This window comes from Engystomops pustulosus, chromosome 9, assembly GCF_040894005.1.
Source record: "Engystomops pustulosus chromosome 9, aEngPut4.maternal, whole genome shotgun sequence".
Lineage (NCBI taxonomy): Eukaryota > Metazoa > Chordata > Amphibia > Anura > Leptodactylidae > Engystomops > Engystomops pustulosus.
Genome location: NC_092419.1, coordinates 6,380,354 through 6,404,766, shown reverse-complemented (window position 1 = coordinate 6,404,766; position 24,413 = coordinate 6,380,354). Strand labels below are relative to the sequence as shown.

The window sequence follows — 24,413 nt, the reverse complement described above, 5'->3', positions numbered from 1 at the left end:
GTTCCGCAATCCTGTGTTTGAGCGCACGCTTAGTGCTGCCTATATATTGTAATGAGCAACTTGTGCATACAATGGAGTAAACTACGTAGGTTGTGTTACAGTTAATAAAAGATTTTATTTTGAAATCAGTGTTGGTAGATAATGAGGAGACAATGTTTGTTTTTTGTATGTATTTACATATGTTGCATCGTGTGGAGGCACATTTATGACTACCTGTGGTGGTGAGCCAAGTTTGAGATTTCTGAGTAGAAGTGAATAAATTGGGAGAGAGCATGTCACCTAAAGTAACGGAATTTCTTGCCGAAAAACGGCAGCCCGTTTTCAATATGTCAAATAGTGTGGGGTCTTGGAACAAGATGGGGAGATGTTTTTTTATGATTTGCGTTACCTGGTTGTATTGACTAGTAAATTCTGTGGTAAAGGTGACTTGGTTTGTAGTTTTATCCACATGTTTGTCGGTGACATTATTGACAGAGGAACGATCTTTGTGTAATAGAGAAGCTCTAGTTTGTTGTTGTATTTGGTTTCTAGTGCGTTCTATGTGGCTTTTATTGTAGCCTCTGTCTGCTAGACGTTTGGAAATTACGTTAGATGTGCCTTTATAGTAGTTATCTTGTGTGCAGATGCGTCTGGCTCGAATGAACTCTCCTTTCGGTAAATTTCTGAGTACATGGGGAGGATGACAGCTTGTGGCATACAGAAGGGTATTACCTGCGGTTGGTTTGCGAAATACATCGCAACCAACTTTATGGTTTTGTATATCTGATGTTAGGTGCAGGTCCAAAAAAGAGATGTTATTATGAGAGGCTGTGTAAGTGAAACGTATATTGAATTGGTTAGTATTGAGATAGTCCATGAAAAGGGATATGTTGTTTGTGTTCCCTGACCAAATTATAAGACAATCGTCTATGAATCGACCATAATATTCAATTGAATGAACAAAGGGGTTATTTTCATTAAACACAAAAATTTCTTCAAACCATGACATAAATAAATTAGCTAATGATGGAGAGAATCTTGAGCCCATAGGGCAACCTTGTTTCTGTAAATAAAACTGTTGGTCAAAGGAAAAATAATTGTTGGTTAATAAAAATAATAACACATCTAGAATGTAACCAATTTGAAATGTTGGAAACAGACTATACTTTTTTAGATGGTATTCTATGGCTTGAATGGCCAAATGGTGGGGTATGCAGGTATATAGTGAAACTACATCACACGTAAGCCATTGAAAGTTAGTGTTCCAAGTGATAGAGTCCATGATTTTGAGGACTTCAAAGGAATCTTTGACAAACGCTGGCGTTCTCGTAACAAAAGGTTGAAGTATGGTGTCCAACCAAGTGGAAATTGTTTCCAGGAGAGAGCCCGATCCAGATATGATGGGTCGCATGGGGGGAGGAAAAATTCCTTTGTGATATTTGGGTAATGCGTAGAAGATAGCAATATTGGGAAATTTGGGTATGAATGTATCTTTAACTCTTTCATTGAAAATACCCATAGACTGGGTCAAAGCCCTCCGAAACAGAGAGGCTTACTGGATTCTTACTATGAAAACCAGAAGCCCCTTTGGTTTAAATCTTAAAAATGACCTAATGTACCTGTATTAATTATCTTTCATTACGTATATGTAACCTATATTCTGTATGTATCTTTCTTGTTTTCCACCAATCATGATCGGATGTAATTAATGATGTGTAAACCTCCCACTTCCGTTTTCTTATAACTTTCCTTTTGTCATTTTGAAATTCTTTGAGTTCTGTCTGGTGTGCTGGGGTGATGGCCCGAGTGCCCACCAAAAGGGCTCTGAGTGCCACCACTGGCACCCGTGCCATAGGTTCGCCACCACTGATCTAGGGGATCACTGGTCCCATCTAGGGGATCACTGGTCCCATCTAGGGGATCACTGGTCCCATCTAGGGCATCACTGGTCCCATCTAGGGGATCACTGGTTCCATCTAGGGGATCACTGGTCCCATCTAGGGGATCACTGGTCCCATCTAGGGGATCACTGGTCCCATCTAGGGGATCACTGGTTCCATCTAGGGGATCACTGGTTCCATCTGGGGGATCACTGGTCCCATCTAGGGGATCACTGGTCCCATCTAGGGCATCACTGGTCCCATCTAGGGGATCACTGGTCCCATCTAGGGGATCACTGGTTCCATCTAGGGGATCACTGGTTCCATCTAGGGGATCACTGGTCCCATCTAGGGGATCACTGGTCCCATCTAGGGGATCACTGGTTCCATCTAGGGGATCACTGGTTCCATCTAGGGGATTACTGGTTCCATCTAGGGGATCACTGGTTCCATCTAGGGGATCACTGGTCCCAACTAGGGGATCACTGGTCCCATCTAGGGGATCCTGTGTTGTAACAGCCGGGGCGTAGAGAGCAGGTCATGTGTTCTCTCCTAATTCCCCACCCGGGAGCCGTCTTCCTCTGCGCCTCCGGCACTTTTACAAAGTTAATATTTGGGTAAAACAGTCCCCCCATCCCCTAGATGAAAGAGCAGCTTAATTAGGACACTCTATCCCCAGTAATCTGGTAATAAATGTCCTTTAAATGGTGGAAATCAGTCTAGCTGCAGTTACCACTAGAGGGAGCTCCTCAGCCCTGGAAGAGACAAGCTCGGATGCTGAGGAGTGTGTACTTGTATATGGACTGTGCTATCTCTCTATCCTACCTCTGCCGACCACTTAGTGATTGTGTTCTTCCTTCTCTAGGCTTTCCCTCCCCTCCTGCCATGTAGAATACAACCTCCCCCATCTACTGCTGCTCTCTGTAACACTCGGGCAGCACCAATTCTATGTAAGAACAGGGGTGACCCTAAAACTCCCTGCCGCCTGAGGCAAGCGATAGAACAGCGCCCTCTCCACCCCATCCCATAGCATCAGGTTATGGCTTCTCCATGCAGTGTCTCACACACATTGGGCATTAAGAGACAGTGGGGCTCATTTACTAAGGGCTTTGCGCCTGTTTTCTGTCGGACTTTGCAGTTTGTTTTTTTTGGTGTAAACTACATGCACAGGTAAGAAGTGTCCGTGCCGCTACTGTGTCGCACGCGACCCCAGATTTAACATGCAAAGTCTGTCGCTCCCCCTATTTTAAAGGTTAACCACAAAAAACTTAGTCGGACCAGTGGAGGGAAGCGCCAGATTCATGTTTTTTGGCGCACCTTCTTAATGAATCCATCGCCCCTTATTTTACGCGGCAGGTCCTGCTTTGTAGAAGATAACGATGCTGCCCCCATCTTGCTGCAGATGGTGCTGCCTGAGGAAAGAGGCTCAACTCGCCTGAAAGCTGGCGCACCCCTGTGTATGAAGCAACAGGACAACCAGCTAGGAGCAGGAGTTGCACAGACTTCACACCAAGTTGCCTAAGTTTAGGAAGTTTTAGGAAATAACTGAACTTTTTAAAAAAAGATTCTGCACAAAGTTGTCCATGGCCGCCCCCATGTCATTCATTGTGTGATAATCATCTCCTCACGTGTTGTAAGGTCCTGGTGCTATGTAGATATTAGTCCCGGAAAGAGTCAGATCTGATGCTATTTGCGGAGCTTTATTTCATAGATATAAGTTTGTGGCGGATGGATGGGGGGCGGCGGCCCGGTGCCATCTCCATGGACTGAATTCCTCGGATGAGACGCGCGTCCTCCACCCATCCCGCAATAATCTGCCCCTCCAGTGACGCCAAATCTGAGCTCATTCTCCTGTCAGTGGATTTAAACTTCCTGCTTTTATTCCCCCGGCTCCCTCTCAATGACACGGAAAGGACCCGCTCCAGAATTCGAGGAATATTCGCTCCGATTAGTAGAAAGGTCACATTTTTTAGGCTTGACTTCCTCCTTATTGGGGTCCTCCACCCTTTCCTTCCTAAACACAAAATCACATCAGCGTTTTGTTATGGCCCAGCCCATTATTACACACAAGGCGAAAAAAACGTAGCAAATCTCCTGTGATCCTGAGGACGTCTGATGCATCAGCTGATATCTGACCATGTAGGACTAACAAAGTTCCTGCCTGTGACGAGACATCCAGTTATCTCTAATCTATGGTCAACTGTGGAGAATCTGGTTGTGCCAAGTAGGAGCTGATTACAGGCGGTCCCCTACTTAAGGACACCTGACTTACAGACGACCCCTAGTTACAGACAGACCCCTGTGACCTCTGGTGACCTCTCTGGATGTTACTATAGTCCCCGGCTGCACTGATCAGCTGTAAGGTGTCTGTAATGAAGCTTTATGGATAATCCTTGGTCCAATTACAGCAAAAATTTTGAAACTCCAATTGTCACTGGGGCAAAAAATTTTTTTTGTCTGGATCTACAATTATAAAATATACAGTTCCGACTTACATACAGATTCAACTTAAGAACAGACCTATGCAAACCGATCTTGTATGTAACCCGGGGACCGCCTGTACTTCCCTCATACTCAGTAATAAATAAGCTTCCATGATCTTTGGGTCAGGAGAACCCCGACTACTCTGAACCTATTAACATTAACATTAGGTACAACTTAAAATTGTGGTTTTATTCAACTTAATCGTGGTCCCGGTGAGGAAACTACATCTGTCTTTCTCTGGAGGACCTAACACATCTGGGTATTAAATTCAGTGCTAACAATGTAATACTCCATTTCTCCTGCGGGGGCGCTGCTGGTGAATACAACCCTCGTTTCTGAGTTACTTCATACATTACAAGTAATTCTGGATTTCTCCTCAGTCGAATAATCAGTGAACCGGACACATTTCTGGTCAAGTTCTTAGTGTCCGGGGGTTTACTCAGCTTCAGTTTACTTCTAATAATGGGGGGAACTTTGGGTAAAAAGTAGAGACTACAAATAAGAAACACATAAAAAAAGAAACAACAACAATATATCATAATATGGATCTTGGAAATTATATCATCAATATCAGATCAGTGGGGGTCTGACCCCTGGCGCTTCCACCAATCACTACTCAGTGTCGGACTGGCCCACCGGAGTATCAGGGGATCCTCCAGTGGGCCCCAAGACAAAATCCCAAATGTCCAACAGAAGACAATCCAATATGGAGGCTGCAGGGGTTTATTTGTTAGATGTTGATGGAGGGTGCATCCAGACTGATTTATCTGGAGGGCCCACAGTTCTACAGTGTCACAGCGCTACATTGTTTAGTGGCGGGTTGGGGGTACTACATCAATTCCTCCATTCATTGACCTAAGAGAGAGATCTTGAACAAGCTGAAGAATTTCAGAAAGTTGCAGAACTTTTCTTCTAACAATCACCACAATGTATTTACATAAAACCGGAAAACCTCCTAAATGTTCATCACCTAAAGGGAAATGAATGGATTATTTTCCATAAATTCACACCAGGAAGCAGATTTTCCACACTACATCCTAGTTTGGCTCAAATTGTAATTTTTCTTCACCCCCATCAGTGTGATCATGGAAGTGAGGGAGCCGTCCTCACTGCTCTCATCACTGGTCCTAAAGGGGAACTCCCATACTAGACACTTAGGTTCTGTCTATAAGTGACTACCTCTTTATTACAGGGGGAGTCCAGTACAAATATTCTATAGGGGGCCAGTTTGTTCTTGTGATTTATGATGGACCTTGTTGTGCCTCAGTAAATGCGTTTTGAATTGTCACATGGCCTATCATTTGCGCCAAATTTGTCGCAAATGTTTCCCCTACAAAGTAGATCTCATTTGCGACTAATAAGTGTGTATTTTGGTGGCTTTTTTGCAACTTTTTGGGTACAGAATAATGATAGATGCCGTGCAAATATCTGCAGAACAGCCACTCACTGGGGCTTATTTACTAAGGGTCCGTGGACGCACTTTCGTCGGATTTTCTGACGTTTTTGGGTTTTGCACGGCTGTGACAGGTATTTAGCAGGGGTCTGTGTCGCACGTGATCGGATTGTGGAGCGGCTGCGCTGCTTTCATGTGTCACAATTCGTCGGGGGGGGTGTGGCCCTTGGATGATCCGACTTATTCGGACTGAGCGTGGGACTTCACATTCAAATTGTGTCGCAAGATCAAGCACTTACATACGTTCCCCCGGCAGTCGGGTGAATGAGGCCGTAGTCTCATGCACTTTTTCGGTTGTATTTTAGTGCACATTTTTGAGCGCATTGGGGCATTTGCGCACTTTTTGCACCTTTTTCCACCATTCACCGGAGATCTCCGTGTAGCAGTTTCCTGGTTTGCGCCTAATTTGTCTTTTTTATTTCTCCGGCTTCCAGATGTTTTGCGCCTTATTTAACATTGATTTGTGCCTATATGGGTGCAAATAATTGCGCAAAAACACTCCAGTCCGGATTTGCGCAACTAAATTGCGCCTTTTTGAAAATTTTAAATAAAATCTAAAATAAAAAATCTGCAATTGGCAGAGAGCAAAAACAACAAAGACAAATAAGGTGCAAAAAAAATAGACTCACAAAAGGCGCAAAAAGATCTGAGAGAAGAGGGAAATAAGATAAATGACCCCCAAAGTCTTCGGACAGATACATACGTTCAGTATATAGAAGTATTTGTGATGATTACACAATGATGTGACTGTAGGGATGTGCTAAGAATCCCCCGTACGCGCTAATCTCTGCACGGCGAACAAAAGGCGGACGTAGAGTGAGATGCCCATCAACACATGGATTGTTCTTGACACGAGTCCAGGAGCTATAGAAACACTTGCGCCTTTATGGAGACGCTTTCTGAGCGTTCACAGACCGCGCTGTAATCGCACTACAAATACAACATCACTCACAGGCGTCCGGCGCAGATCTCTCAGGACGGGAGCAGAAGGGACAATTTACATCCTACAATCCAAGCACAAGACGAAGGACCAGGATCCGGCTCATTCTCAACTACAGCAAAAAGTGGAAAAAGTTTCCGATGACCCTGCTCAATAGAGAAGTTATCCCCTGCTGTGTACAGGGAGGAGAAATATGTGCCCCCCTGCCCAAAAATAAAAGGGGCGCACAGCACATACACCTGTTTTTTTTTAGTTAAATATACCAAGAATCCAAATTAAGCAGAAGTTTCTACGAGACAATTGGTAAGGACGTAATGAGGCACTTTGGGGGTCATTTATCTCAGGAGGGAGATCGATAGATGATGGGAGATCGACAGATGATGGGAGATCGATAGATAGATAGTAGATAGATAGATGGATAGTAGATAGATAGATGGATAGTAGATAGATAGATGGATAGTAGATAGATAGATAGTAGATAGATAGATGGATAGTAGATAGATAGATAGATAGATAGATAGATAGATAGATAGATAGATAGTAGATAGATAGATGGATAGTAGATAGATAGATGGATAGGAGATAGATATGAGATAGATAGATAGATAGGAGATAGATAAGATAGATATGAGATAGATAGATAGATAGATAGATAGATAGATAGGAGATAGATAGATAGATAGGAGATAGATAGATATGAGATAGATAGATAGGAGATACATAGATAGATAGATAGATAGATAGATAGATAGGAGATAGATAGGAGATAGATAGATAGATAGGAGATGGATAGATAGATAGATAGGAGATAGATAGATAGATAGATAGGAGATAGATAGATAGATAGATAGATAGATAGATAGATAGGAGATGGATAGATAGATAGATAGGAGATGGATAGATAGATATATAGATAGATAGATAGATATATAGATAGATAGATAGATAGATAGGAGATAGATAGATAGGAGATAGATAGATAGATATATAGATAGATAGATAGATAGATAGATAGATAGATAGATAGATAGATAGATAGGAGATAGATAGATAGATAGATAGATAGATAGGAGATAGATAGATAGATAGATAGGAGATGGATAGATAGATAGATAGGAGATAGATAGATAGGAGATAGATAGATAGATAGATAGATAGGAGATAGATAGACAGACAGATAGATAGGAGATAGATAGATAGATAGATAGATAGATAGATAGGAGATAGATAGATAGATATATAGATAGATAGATAGATAGATAGATAGGAGATAGATAGATAGGAGATAGATAGATAGATAGATAGGAGATGGATAGATAGATAGATAGGAGATAGATAGATAGATAGATAGATAGATAGATAGATAGATAGATAGATAGATAGATAGGAGATAGATAGATAGATAGGAGATGGATAGATAGATAGGAGATGGATAGATAGATATATAGATAGATAGATATATAGATAGATAGATAGATAGATAGATAGATAGGAGATAGATAGATAGGAGATAGATAGATAGGAGATAGATAGACAGATAGATAGGAGATAGATAGATAGATAGGAGATAGATAGATAGATAGATAGATATATAGATAGATAGATAGATAGATAGATAGATAGATAGATAGATAGATAGGAGATAGATAGATAGATAGATAGATAGATAGGAGATAGATAGATAGATGGATAGATAGATAGGAGATAGATAGACAGATAGATAGGAGATAGATAGATAGATAGATAGATAGATAGATAGGAGATAGATAGATAGATATGAGATAGATAGATAGATATGAGATAGATAGATAGATAGATAGATAGATAGATAGATAGATAGATAGATAGATAGGAGATGAGATGATAGATAGAGAGATACATGGATAGCTTGAAAAATAGAAGAAGATATGTGGATGTTTTGGTTGTATTTTAGTGATTTTTTGGGCAGAATGGGGTATTTGCGCAATTTTTAGTGCTTTTTTTTACCTATTTGCCCTGTAGCAGTGAAGCCTCATTTGTCTTTGTATTTATCCTGCTTCCAGAAATTTGCACCTGAATTAACACCGATTTGCACCTAAAAGGGCACAAAAAAATGTGCAAAAACACGCCAATCCCGACCAGGAAAACCTATGGAATGGGTGGCACAGAAATTTGCCCTTAAAACGTCTAAAAAATCCCCTACAAAAGCCGAGATTACAAAGACAAATAAGGCGCAAAGAAGAAAAGGGTCTCAATTCACAACATAACAAAAATGAAATGTAATAAATGACCCCCGTGGAGGAGGTGACACCAACCTGCGCAATACATCACAGTACAGAAAACAATCTGTTTTATAAGCGTTTTTTCGGAATATAAAAACGGATACTAATCATGTCTATGGATGAAATGTCCAGACTCGGATATGAAGCTTCTCCGTTGTTACATGTAGACGGCGATAAACACTTTTTGCCCCAGGTCGCAGTCAGGGACCGATGAATGTGACCGTACAGGTAGGCGACCGCTTAGACCCTACAGGTAGACGACTGCTTAGACCCTACAGGTAGACGACCGCTTAGACCCTACAGGTAGGCGACCGCTTAGACCCTACAGGTAGGCGACCGCTTAGACCCTACAGGTAGACGACCGCTTAGACCCTACAGGTAGGAGACTGCTTAGACCCTACAGGTAGGCGACTGCTTAGACCCTACAGGTAGACGACCGCTTAGACCCTACAGGTAGACGACCGCTTAGACCCTACAGGTAGGCGACCGCTTAGACCCTACAGGTAGGAGACCGCTTAGACCCTACAGGTAGGAGACCGCTTAGACCCTACAGGTAGGCGACTGCTTAGACCCTACAGGTAGGCGACTGCTTAGACCCTACAGGTAGGAGACCGCTTAGACCCTACAGGTAGGCGACCGCTTAGACCCTACAGGTAGACGACCGCTTAGACCCTACAGGTAGACGACCGCTTAGACCCTACAGGTAGGCGACCGCTTAGACCCTACAGGTAGGAGACCGCTTAGACCCTACAGGTAGGAGACCGCTTAGACCCTACAGGTAGGCGACTGCTTAGACCCTACAGGTAGGCGACTGCTTAGACCCTACAGGTAGGCGACCGCTTAGACCCTACAGGTAGGAGACCGCTTAGACCCTACAGGTAGGAGACCGCTTAGACCCTACAGGTAGGCGACTGCTTAGACCCTACAGGTAGGCGACTGCTTAGACCCTACAGGTAGGCGACTGCTTAGACCCTACAGGTAGGCGACCGCTTAGACCCTACAGGTAGGAGACTGCTTAGACCCTACAGGTAGGCGACTGCTTAGACCCTACAGGTAGGCGACCGCTTAGACCCTACAGGTAGGCGACCGCTTAGACCCTACAGGTAGGCGACCGCTTAGACCCTACAGGTAGGCGACTGCTTAGACCCTACAGATAGGCGACCGCTTAGACCCTACAGGTAGGAGACCGCTTAGACCCTACAGGTAGGAGACCGCTTAGACCCTACAGGTAGGCGACTGCTTAGACCCTACAGGTAGGCGACTGCTTAGACCCTACAGGTAGGAGACTGCTTAGACCCTACAGGTAGGCGACCGCTTAGACCCTACAGGTAGGAGACCGCTTTGACCCTACAGGTAGGAGACTGCTTAGACCCTACAGGTAGGAGACTGCTTAGACCTTACAGATAGGCGACTGCTTAGACCCTACAGGTAGGCGACCGCTTAGACCCTACAGGTAGGAGACTGCTTAGACCCTACAGGTAGGCGACCGCTTAGACCCTACAGGTAGGAGACCGCTTTGACCCTACAGGTAGGAGACTGCTTAGACCCTACAGGTAGGAGACTGCTTAGACCTTACAGATAGGCGACTGCTTAGACCCTACAGGTAGGCGACCGCTTAGACCCTACAGGTAGGCGACCGCTTAGACCCTACAGGTAGGCGATCGCTTAGACCCTACAGGTAGGCGATCGCTTAGACCCTACAGGTAGGAGACCGCTTAGACCCTACAGGTAGGCGACTGCTTAGACCCTACAGGTAGGAGACCGCTTAGACCCTACAGGTGGGCGACTGCTTAGACCCTACAGGTAGGAGACCGCTTAGACCCTACAGGTAGGAGACCGCTTAGACCCTACAGGTGGGCGACTGCTTAGACCCTACAGGTAGACGACTGCTTAGAAATGTGGAAAACATGTGGTCAACCAACAAAAAACACAAAAAACTATGTAATAGTATAAGAAAATACTAAGTATTACCTATAAATACTATATACTATATATACTATAAATGTTCCCCTGTACTGACGATGTGTCTCAGCTCCCGGAGTATACAGCGGTGTACAGGAGGCGCGCTGTATACTCCATACACCCAGGTGAGCACTTACCGTAAGAGTTTGCCGGGGACCAGGTGACCCCAAATATCTGGTGGAGGCAGTCGCACATCTTCCCCCTGTGTGGGACAGTTTTCGGCTGCTGTATACCCCTGGGCAGACTCGCCAGCGGGCACCACGTCAGCCCCGAGCGCACAGAGAATGGCACATAACCCCTGCAGATTAGCTCCCGGCACCGTCAGCATTTCCAAAAAGCTGCTCACAAACATCCACCATTGTCCGGCACGGGACGGGTTTAACGAAGCAAAGACAAAATCCCTTATTAAAGCTTTGGGGTGAGGGAGAAGGGAGACAAAACTGCAGAGCTGGTCTGTCCAGCGCCCGTCACTTGTCATAGGTGGAGACGGGTCAGAGAGAGGCGACAAGTCTGCGGCATGGAAGATCCTGCAACTTCCCGTATTCCAGGGACATATATATACTCCACTTATACATATACCTATACACTCCGCCTATACCTTCCTTATACCTATACACTCCAGCTATACCTACCTATACACTCCACTTATACCTATACACTCCACCTATACCTATACACTCCAGCTATACCTATACACTCCTTATACCTATACACTCCACCTATACCTATACACTCCACCTATACCTATACACTCCTTATACCTATACACTCCTTATACCTATACACTCCACCTATACCTATACACTCCACCTATACCTATACACTCCTTATACCTATACACTCCACCTATACCTATACACTCCTTATACCTATACACTCCTTATACCTATACACTCCTTATACCTATACACTCCACTTATACGTTTACCTATACACTCCACTTATACATATACCTATACACTCCACCTATACTTATACACTCCACTTATACATATACCTATACACTCCACTTATACATATACCTAAACACTCCTTATACCTATACACTCCACTTATACATATACCTATACACTCCACGTATACATATACCTATACACTCCACCTATACCTATACACTCCTTATACCTATACACTCCACTTATACATATACCGTTACACTCCACCTATACCTATACACTCCTTATACCTATACACTCCACTTATACATATACCTATACACTCCACTTATACATATACCGTTACACTCCACCTATACCTATACACTCCTTATACCTATACACTCCACCTATACCTATACACTCCTTATACCTATACACTCTACCTATACCTATACACTCCTTATACCTATACACTCCTTATACCTATACACTCTACCTATACCTATACACTCCTTATACCTATACACTCTACCTATACACTCCTTATACCTATACACTCCTTATACCTATACACTCCACTTATACATATACCTATACACTTCACCTATACCTATACACTCCACTTATACATATACCTATACACTCCACTTATACATATACCTATACACTCCACCTATACCTATACACTCCTTATACCTATACACTCCACTTATACATATACCTATACACTCCACTTATACATATACCGTTACACTCCACCTATACCTATACACTCCTTATACCTATACACTCCACTTATACATATACCTATACACTCCACTTATACGTATACCTATACACTCCACTTATACATATACCTATACACTCCACCTATACACTCCTTATACCTATACACTCCACTTATACATATACCTATACACTCCACCTATACCTATACACTCCACTTATACATATACCTATACACTCCACCTATACACTCCACTTATACATATACCTATACACTCCACTTATACATATACCTATACACTCCACTTATACATATACCTATACACTCCACCTATACCTATACACTCCACTTATACATATACCTATACACTCCACTTATACATATACCTATACACTCCACCTATACCTATACACTCCACTTATACATATACCTATACACTCCACTTATACGTATACCTATACACTCCACTTATACATATACCTATACACGCCACCTACACCTATACACTCCTTATACCTATACACTCCACTTATACATATACCTATACACTCCACTTAAACATATACCTATACACTCCACTTATACATATACCTATACACTCCACCTATACCTATACACTCCTTATACCTATACACTCCACTTATACATATACCTATACACTCCACTTATACATATACCTATACACTCCACTTATACGTATACCTATATACTCCACTTATACATATACCTATACACTCCACCTATACCTATACACTCCTTATACCTATACACTCCACTTATACATATACCTATACACTCCACTTATACGTATACCTATACACTCCACTTATACGTATACCTATACACTCCACTTATACGTATACCTATACACTCCACTTATACGTATACCTATACACTCCACTTATACGTATACCTATACACTCCACTTATACATATACCTATACACTCCACCTATACACTCCACTTATACATATACCTATACACTCCACTTATACGTATACCTATACACTCCACTTATACATATACCTATACACTCCACTTATACATATACCTATACACTCCACTTATACATATACCTATACACTCCACCTATACCTACCTATACACTCCACTTATATATACCTATACACTCCACTTATACATATACCTATACACTCCACTTATACATATACCTATACACTCCACTTATACATATACCTATATACTCCACTTATACATATACCTATACACTCCACTTATACATATACCTATATACTCCACTTATACATATACCTATACACTCCACCTATACACTCCACCTATACACTCCACTTATATATATACCTATACACTCCACTTATACATATACCTATATACTCCACTTATACATATACCTATACACTCCACCTATACCTACCTATACACTCCACTTATACATATACCTATACACTCCACTTATACCTATATACTCCACTTATACATATACCTATACACTCCACTTATACCTATACACTCCACCTATACATATACTTATACACTCCACTTATACCTATACACTCCACCTATACCTACCTATACACTCCACCTATACCTACCTATACACTCCACTTATACATATACCTATACACTCCACTTATACATATACCTATACACTCCACTTATACGTTTACCTATACACTCCACTTATACATATACCTATACACTCCACTTATACATATACCTATACACTCCACTTATACATATACCTATACACTCCACTTATACGTTTACCTATACACTCCACTTATACATATACCTATACACTCCACTTATACATATACCTATACACTCCACTTATACATATACCTATATACTCCACTTATACATATACCTATACACTCCACTTATACATATACCTATACACTCCACTTATACATATACCTATATACTCCACTTATACATATACCTATACACTCCACCTATACCTACCTATACACTCCACCTATACACTCCACTTATACATATACCTATACACTCCACTTATACATATACCTATATACTCCACTTATACATATACCTATACACTCCACTTATACCTATATACTCCACTTATACATATACCTATACACTCCACTTATACCTATACATATACCTATACACTCCACTTATACCTATACACTCCACCTATACCTACCTATACACTCCACTTATACATATACCTATACACTCCACTTATACATATACCTATACACTCCACTTATACGTTTACCTATACACTCCACTTATACATATACCTATACACTCCACTTATACATATACCTATACACTCCACCTATACCTACCTATACACTCCACTTATACATATACCTATACACTCCACTTATACATATACCTATACACTCCACTTATACGTTTACCTATACACTCCACTTATACATATACCTATACACTCCACTTATACGTTTACCTATACACTCCACTTATACATATACCTATACACTCCACTTATACATATACCTATACACTCCACTTATACATATACCTATACACTCCACTTATACATATACCTATATACTCCACTTATACATATACCTATACACTCCACTTATACATATACCTATATACTCCACTTATACATATACCTATACACTCCACTTATACATATACCTATATACTCCACTTATACATATACCTATACACTCCACCTATACCTACCTATACACTCCACTTATACATATACCTATATACTCCACTTATACATATACCTATATACTCCACTTATACATATACCTATACACTCCACCTATACCTACCTATACACTCCACTTATACATATACCTATATACTCCACTTATACATATACCTATACACTCCACTTATACATATACCTATACACTCCACTTATACATATACCTATATACTCCACTTATACATATACCTATACACTCCACTTATACATATACCTATACACTCCACTTATACATATACCTATACACTCCACCTATACCTACCTATACACTCCACTTATACATATACCTATATACTCCACTTATACATATACCTATACACTCCACTTATACATATACCTATACACTCCACTTATACGTTTACCTATACACTCCACTTATACATATACCTATACACTCCACTTATACGTTTACCTATACACTCCACTTATACATATATACTCCACTTATACATATACCTATACACTCCACTTATACCTATACATATACCTATACACTCCACTTATACCTATACACTCCACCTATACCTACCTATACACTCCACTTATACATATACCTATACACTCCACTTATACATATACCTATACACTCCACTTATACATATACCTATACACTCCACTTATACGTTTACCTATACACTCCACTTATACATATACCTATACACTCCACTTATACATATACCTATACACTCCACTTATACATATACCTAAACACTCCACCTATACCTACCTATACACTCCACTTATACATATACCTATACACTCCACTTATACATATACCTATACACTCCACTTATACGTTTACCTATACACTCCACTTATACATATACCTATACACTCCACTTATACGTTTACCTATACACTCCACTTATACATATACCTATACACTCCACTTATACATATACCTATACACTCCACTTATACATATACCTATATACTCCACTTATACATATACCTATATACTCCACTTATACATATACCTATACACTCCACTTATACATATACCTATATACTCCACTTATACATATACCTATACACTCCACCTATACATATACCTATACACTCCACTTATACATATACCTATATACTCCACTTATACATATACCTATACACTCCACTTATACATATACCTATATACTCCACTTATACATATACCTATACACTCCACCTATACCTACCTATACACTCCACTTATACATATACCTATATACTCCACTTATACATATACCTATATACTCCACTTATACATATACCTATACACTCCACCTATACCTACCTATACACTCCACTTATACATATACCTATATACTCCACTTATACATATACCTATACACTCCACTTATACATATACCTATACACTCCACTTATACATATACCTATATACTCCACTTATACATATACCTATACACTCCACTTATACATATACCTATACACTCCACTTATACCTATACACTCCACCTATACCTACCTATACACTCCACCTATACCTACCTATACACTCCACCTACACCAGTGATGGGGAACCTTTTAGAGACCAAGTGCCCAAACTACAACCAAGTCCCACTTATTTATCGCAAAGTGCCAACACAGGAATGTAATTAGTGATTTATACTCCGTGCTCTGTCACAGCCCCTGAGGACACCAATACAGCAGAAAATAGAAGAAATTTGGATGATCATTTTAGCTTCCCTCCAGGGTCCCATAAACAGGAAGAATTGTCAGGGCCGGAGCCGGAGCTACAATGATAATCCAGATCCATCCCGCACCTTCCCACTCCTCCGGTGGTCCCAGGTAGCGCTCTGTGCACAGCAAGTCCTGGGCTGTCTGGGACTGCAGGAAGATACCTGGAGTCATCTCTGGTGATGGCCTGAGTGCCCACAGAAAGGGCTCTGAGTGCCACCTCCGGCACCCATGCCATAGGTTCGCCACCACTGACCTATACCTACCTACACATATACACTCCACCTATACATATACACACATACACAGTTGAGAGAGATGTTGGCTGTGTGTGACACGCTGAAGAGAATTCCTGCAGGGGGGGAATGAGGGTGTTGAGAGAGATGTTGGCTGTGTGTGACACGCTGAAGAGAATTCCTGGAGGGGGAGAATGAGGGTGTTGAGAGAGTTGTTGGCTGTGTGTGATTCGCTGAAGAGAGGAATTCTCTTCAGCGAGTCACACACAGCCAACGTGTCTCTTAGGTCATTTCCGAGGAAGGGGGGAGTGAGGGAGCTGTGTCAGACAGTGACATGGTAGAAGAGAAAGTACACCCCTTATGACGCCGTAAGGTGCAAGCAACTATTTTAAAGGTGATTTTAGCTAGATCCGAGCTGTGGATTTTCATACAGATAAACGCATGGGGCACAGTATGAAGACTTCTGCGGAAACCCGTGATTAGGTTTAATGGTTAAAAACCTGATGACAGGTTCCCGTTAATCCTCCAGCAATCCAGTAACCCCACTGCTCCTGCAGTGATGAGGTCACATACATACAGTATTTTGTACTGTACATACAGCTACTTACCGGCCTCTGTGATTGGCTGCAGAGATCATGTGACCTAATCACTGCAGGATCGGAGGAGACCTTCACTGTAGCAAACTGGACAGCTATTGGTTGCACTTCTGTGGACAGATTTTTAGACAACCCCTTTAATGTAGCGGACAATGGCAGCTGAGAAAGCGAAGGGGGTAGGTGACGCGACAATGCTGCCCCGTCGTATACAGCAATGGCTGCCGAGCTTTCTGTAATAACTCGTCTGTAGCTATAACACAGGGGATTGTGGGTCACGGCGCTGAACGCTGTTGGATCACAAGTCGGAAAAAAAAATATAAAAGTTTATTCAATAAGGAAATAAATCCTATATCTCCCTGCAGCCGCCCTGGCACGAGCCGTATGAGGTGGGGATGGGGCCGGCGCGTCTCCCCGGGGTGTGGGGTAAAGCCAGGGACATCTATAGGGACATAAATCCTGTCCTTGTCACACAAGTGTAAACCGAGCAGCCGCCCCTCCCCCACCGGGCCAGTCCAGACTGCGGCTATTCTTCACCCTCTACTGGAATGTGCTAAACCCGTCCATTCATCTCATACACAGACACAGAGGTTTATTCTTAGTCTGAGCCCGACACACTGTAACAGATAGTTCGCTACGTTGTCACTACAACAGGGTAACAATACGCGATGTGAGACATGAAAGTTATGCTGGGACACAGACCTGTTAATAATAATATCACATGGGGATGTGTCCTCACACTGTTGTGCCCTCAACTTGTGTCCTCACACTGCTGTGCCCTTAATGAGTGTCCTCACACTGCTGTGCCCTCAACTTGTGTCCTCACACTGCTGTGCCCCCAACTTGTGTCCTCAAACTGCTGTGCCCCCAACTTGTGTCCTCACACTGCTGTGCCCTTAATGAGTGTCCTCACACTGCTGTGCCCTCAACTTGTGTCCTCACACTGCTGTGCCCTCAACTTGTGTCCTCACACTGCTGTGCCCCCAACTTGTGTCCTCACACTGCTGTGCCCCCAACTTGTGTCCTCACACTGCTGTGCCCTTAATGAGTGTCCTCACACTGCTGTGCCCCCAACTTGTGTCCTCACACTGCTGTGCCCTTAGTGAGTGCCCTCACACTGCTGTGCCCTTAGTGAGTGTCCTCACACTGCTGTGCCCTTAGTGAGTGTCCTCACACTGCTGTGCCCATAGTTCTCTGCATTTAAAGGGACTGTCCACTTAATAATCCACGCAAATAAATCAGATAATTGACATTGTGCCATGAAAAGTTATATAATCTTTTGATATAAATCCCTCACAGTTTTCTAGATCTCTGCTTGCTGTCATTCTATAGGAAGCTTGATTGTTTACTTCCTGTGGTGAAACACAGGTCATGTGATGTCACACAGGTGCACAGCTCGTTATATCCCTGGTCATGTGATGTCACACAGGTGCATGGCTCGTTATATCCCTGGTCATGTGATGTCACACAGATGCGCGGCTCGTTATATCCCTGGTCATGTGATGTCACACAGGTGCAGGGCTCATTGTATCCCTGGTCATGTGATGTCACACAGGTGCCTGGCTCGTTGTATCCCTGGTCATGTGATGTCACACAGGTGCACGTCTTGTTATATCCCTGGTCGTGTGATGTTACACAGGTGCACAGCTCATTATATCCCTGGTCATGTGATCTCACACAGGTGCAGGGCTCGTTGTATCTCTGGTCATGTGATGTCACACAGGTGCACAGCTCGTTATATCCCTGGTCATGTGATGTCACACAGGTGCACGGCTCATTATATCCCTGGTCATGTGATGTCACACAGGTGCACGGCTCGTTATATCCCTGGTCATGTGATGTCACACAGGTGCATGGCTCGTTATATCCCTGGTCATGTGATGTCACACAGGTGCACGGCTCCTTATATCCCTGGTCATGTGATGTCAGAGGGGAGGTGATGTGAAGAAGTCCAGTGCAGAGAGCTAAGAGCACAGCAGTGTGAAGACAACTCTAGAATTTCAAAGTATTTTTCACAGTCCTGCTGCTCCTATCCTAGGAGAAAGGTCATCACTGAGGGACAAGCACTTGGACCTCCAAATATAAAAAATGTGCACCTCAGGGGGCGTCCTGGTGCCGATTGACAGAATTGTGCCTCATGCTCTAGGGGGCGCCGGGTTATTAAAGACTTATATTCAATAATCTGCTGCACACGGCACTAGGACACTCTTGATAAATCTGGACCAAATTGTGATCAGAGGTGAAGCGTTACAAAACATGAATGGAAACGCAACGTGTGAATGAACCCCGAGTGCTCCATGTGCCCGATCACACTCCATGTACTTCTATAGGATGAGATTGGGGGAGATTGGGGGTCAGCACCTGTCACCTGGGCAGCATTCTACCCTGCCTCATTTTTTATCCCCTAAAATGATACAATATTTCTCATATGTGTATGGGCGGGGCCTTATTCACAGAAGGGGTCTCCTGGCAGCTTGTGGCTGGGCGGCTATGAGCGACGCTGTGCACAGAGGACAGAGAAGAGGCTTTCTGCAGGTCCTGTACATCCAACCACAGAGCAGCCGAAATGTACATGGGAACCTACTGCTACATCAATCAATGGGGGAAGGGGTCGGGTCAGGTCAGAGGTCAGCCTGGAAATCCTATATCCTGGCAGGTCACCGCTTCATAGTATGGGGAGAACCTTGAAGTCAGCTATAAAACAAACCTTCAGAAGCGCAAAAGACGACAAACACAAATGTTACTAAATAAAAGAATATATTTCAGTGTCCGCACCTTCACACCTGTAAAGAAACTACAAACCCTGCAATCACGCGGAGCCATAGAAAGTGTGAGCATTGTTATACACGGGCGACACCGTCTCCTGGGGCGTCTCATCTCTCCAGGAATCTATATCCAAGAAATCACAGGACCAGATCTTCATCACTAGAAAAGAACATAAAGAGAGAAACGTGCAGCTCTGTTCACACTGACAGGTTAGATGGACCCACAGACCACGACACAAAAGTGAACACAGCAGGGGCGTAACTACAGTGGTAGCAGCCAGAGCAGCTGCTATGGGGCCCACAGTGTCAGGGGGCCCAGTCATCCAAACTGACAAACTAAAGAATGAAGGATGTGCACCATTATATACATATGATGCTGCACATTGTACATATATATGTGATGTATATATGCTGTATATGTGATGTATATATACTGCATTATGCTCTATATGTGTTCTCTGTATACCGTGCAACAGTAACACACATTTGTGAGCATATAAATATGTATAATTTTTTAAGGGGGAAAGGGGGGGCCCCACTCAGAAGTCTGCTATGGGGCCCTTACAGTCTTACAATGTATCAGACCCCCATCATGTTCTGTGGTTCGCTGGATACAATCCTGCACTGCGCTAGGTTTATGATAGATTGTAATTGGAACTAGAAATATACAGAACTTTGCAGAACTCCGTAGTCCATAGCGTCTGCTCATTATGTGACGTGTAATCTTCTAGTTCTCCGCTCCGCAGTCTCTCGGGGGAGACCTACCTGCTGTCACTCACCCATCCCTCTCCATGAAGCTTCTATGTGACCTGACACCTTCGGGAGGTTATGTCCGTCCTGCTGGGAAGATGGAATTCAGCAGATCTGTCAGAAAGGACGAGGAGGAAGATGAGGACCAAAGTGTCTGACCAGAGAAAAACTTTCCTCCGATTACAAAGTTTTGTCTATTCATTAGTGCAAAATTGTTGAAAAGAACCCAGGTGGTTGGGCAGGACTCAACAGCGCATGTCTGGCCATTGCTGCCTAAATGTGAGGTGGTCGTATCCAAGGAAGCCATCTCGATACGAAGGGAGAACATGACTACATTTATGAGAAATTATCTTCACACAGGAACGTTTTTTTTAATAACATCCAATTGAAGAAATGTTTACATAAGGCAAATGAATGAAATTAAATGTAAATGCCCAGAGGGGAATAACCCTTTAAGCATTTGCACCAGCAGTAACCATGAAGGCCCGTCCTAATATCTCAGTCCCATTCATTCAGAGAGACACTTCACACAAGTTCATTGAGGTAGAGTCATGATTCACCTTTGTAGAGTTTTAGCTGCCACCGAGGTCAGCAAACACCCCCATAACACAACAGCTGAGCCCTTTCCTTCTGTATGGGTGTAACTGACCCCTGTGTCCAATCCAACAAGTTGAGAATCCAGACATTGGCGGGTTTATCCTCCAAGTGACAAATCACCTGCCCTCAGGATGGACATTGACATTTATTGTTTGCTGGTGGCCGTGATGTAATCCCCTCTAGTGCTGCCGGATACATCTAGAGGCTTAGGCGACCGCACGGCGTATACACCAGGTCCGAAATAGAAATATACGTTGCACGTGAACCTACTATCTGCAGCGAGTGTGCACTATACCCCACCGCCAGCTCCGCCGCTCCTCCACAACCCCTTGATATAAAGGGAATTTTAAATGATTCGCAATTGCTGGCTGTTCGCTATCAATCACAATTATTTCCCGGCCTGTAAGATCTCCCCCTAGACGTCTGATGGATGGAGGTCACTCATCAAGGAGCGTCTACGAGACCGCGAAAGTCAAGTGTCGCACTCCGCTCTCTACATTTGGCCTACAGACTTGGCAGAGCTCATACTTCATTCAAAAAGTTTCTATAAAGTAAAGAGAACCAGGAATTACATGGAGGGAAGTCCCAACATCCAGCAATCTGTCCCCTTTCTTGTGGTCAAGGGGCAGCACAGTGGCTCAGTGGTCAGCATTACAGCCTTGCAGCGCTGGGGTCCTGGGTTCAAGTCCCAGGGTCAACATCTGCAAAGAGTTTGCATGTTCTCTCCGTGTTTGTGTGGGTTTCCTCCGGGTCCTCCGGTTTCCTCCCACACTCCATACATACTGATAGGATGATTAGATTGGGGACAGGGACTGATCTGGCAGCTGTGTGCAGCGCTGCGTAATCTGTGTGCGCTATATACATAAAGAATTATTATTATTATTAATAAATAGTTACCAATATGCAGGGCCGGAGCCATCCCTGATCCAAAGACATTCCCAGATTCACCATCTCGCTGCCTGCGCGGAAGCACAGATCCGTTATAAGGAGTAATGGAGACTCTACATAGACATGTATGATGTATCATCAGCTGCACACACATGGTGGAGGCTGTAGGGGTCTTAGTCGGCCAGATCCAGCATCCTCTTGCTGGGTGACAGTGACAAGACCCCAGTTGATATTCGCACCCTCGTCACCTCCCTGCAAGGTCATTCTCGCAGGATGGTAATTAAGATGCAAGTGGTAGAATAAGGGCATCGCTGGCACAAGTCACTCACCTGTGTACCATAGGGCGGCCCCCAGACATGCAGCCATTACAGGGGCTTCTCCTCTTGTCTTTAGGTCACAGCCGAGGAGATGGAACTGCCAACGAGAAAGCAGATCGCCCCACAAATTATTTGTCATTCCACAGATCGGACAATGATAAGCCAATGAGAAGGCAGAGCATAACACTCCTAGTACCTGCTACACACTCCTGACCCTCCGAGGATGGGTCTGACCCACATCTGACCACTGCAAGTCTATAGAATAATTCTGATCCGATTCTAACCTCTAAGATGCCTCCTGGAGCTGGAATAACTTCTGCAAACTCCCCCACATACATACAATGGCATCAGTGAAAACTACAGATAGTCCTGCAAGAAACAAGTCCTCGCCAATGTTAATGAAAGGAAACAGACATGAGATTTTTTTTTCAATACAAAAGTATTTTATACTATACTATACTAGATACAGAAAATAATGACAGGAGGTGGGGGGGGGGGGGGTCTTGGTAACATTTGCACAACGCTTTGTAGGTATCACAAAAAACAAGACCCCCACATAGCTATGTCAAGAGAAAAATAAGAAAAATTACAGTATTTTTCGGACTATAAGGTGCACAAAAAATCCATTGATTTTCTCAGAAATCAAAGGTGCACCTTATAGTCCAGTGCGCCTTATATATGAACCGGACTTACAGACAACAGCTGCCTTGTACTGTGCACAGGTCTGCCACCTGCTGGTCATTCATCCTTATAATCAGGTGCGCCTTATATATGAACCGTACTTACAGACAGCAGCTGCCTTGTACTGTGCACAGGTCTGCCACCTGCTGGTCATTCATCCTTATAATCAGGTGCGCCTTATAATCCGAAAAATATGGTAATACTAGAACTAGAAAAAAAACCCAAATATCTGGAGGACCTCCATATACTTCCAAAGTAGTATATATAACCAGAGCTCAGCATATACACTCAATGTGAGCAGCGTAACCCCTGACTGTATACATGGAGCCCATCCTGACTGTATACATGGAGCCCATCCTGACTGTATACATGGAGCCCATCCTGACTGTATACATGGTACAGGTACAGGTGTGAAATAGAAATATACACCGCATGAACCTTCACATTGCTACCTGCAGCAAGTGAGCACTACACTACGCTGCCCCTCCACTCCCCTCTCGCTATCACTCACAATTATTTCCCGACCTGTAAAATCTCCCCCTAAATGTCTGATTGATGGAGGTCACTGATCAAGTAAGGAGAAACAGGAATTACATGGGGGGGAAGTCCCAATAACCAGCAATCTGTCCCCTTTCTTG

The 24,413-nt window shown here is 43.1% G+C and overlaps 1 protein-coding gene and 1 long non-coding RNA gene across 2 annotated transcripts in view; both read right to left on the bottom strand.

The window, feature by feature from the left end:
* The window catches only part of PRX (periaxin), a 46,948-nt gene extending 35,721 nt beyond the window's left edge, over positions 1-11,227 (bottom strand). Inside the window, exon 1 of the mRNA XM_072124619.1 lies at positions 11,097-11,227. Coding sequence (XP_071980720.1) covers positions 11,097-11,154 — 58 coding nt within the window. The 5' untranslated portion in view covers positions 11,155-11,227. The remainder of the gene's footprint in view (positions 1-11,096) is intronic.
* Positions 11,228-20,517: 9,290 nt separating this feature from the next.
* On the bottom strand, positions 20,518-23,497 carry LOC140076596 (uncharacterized). Its single transcript, XR_011849622.1, has 4 exons — positions 23,107-23,497; positions 22,787-22,848; positions 21,308-21,406; positions 20,518-20,702 (listed from the first exon to the last, which is right to left on the bottom strand). It is a non-coding gene; the product is annotated as an uncharacterized lncRNA (long non-coding RNA).
* Between the last annotated feature and the right edge of the window lie 916 nt (positions 23,498-24,413).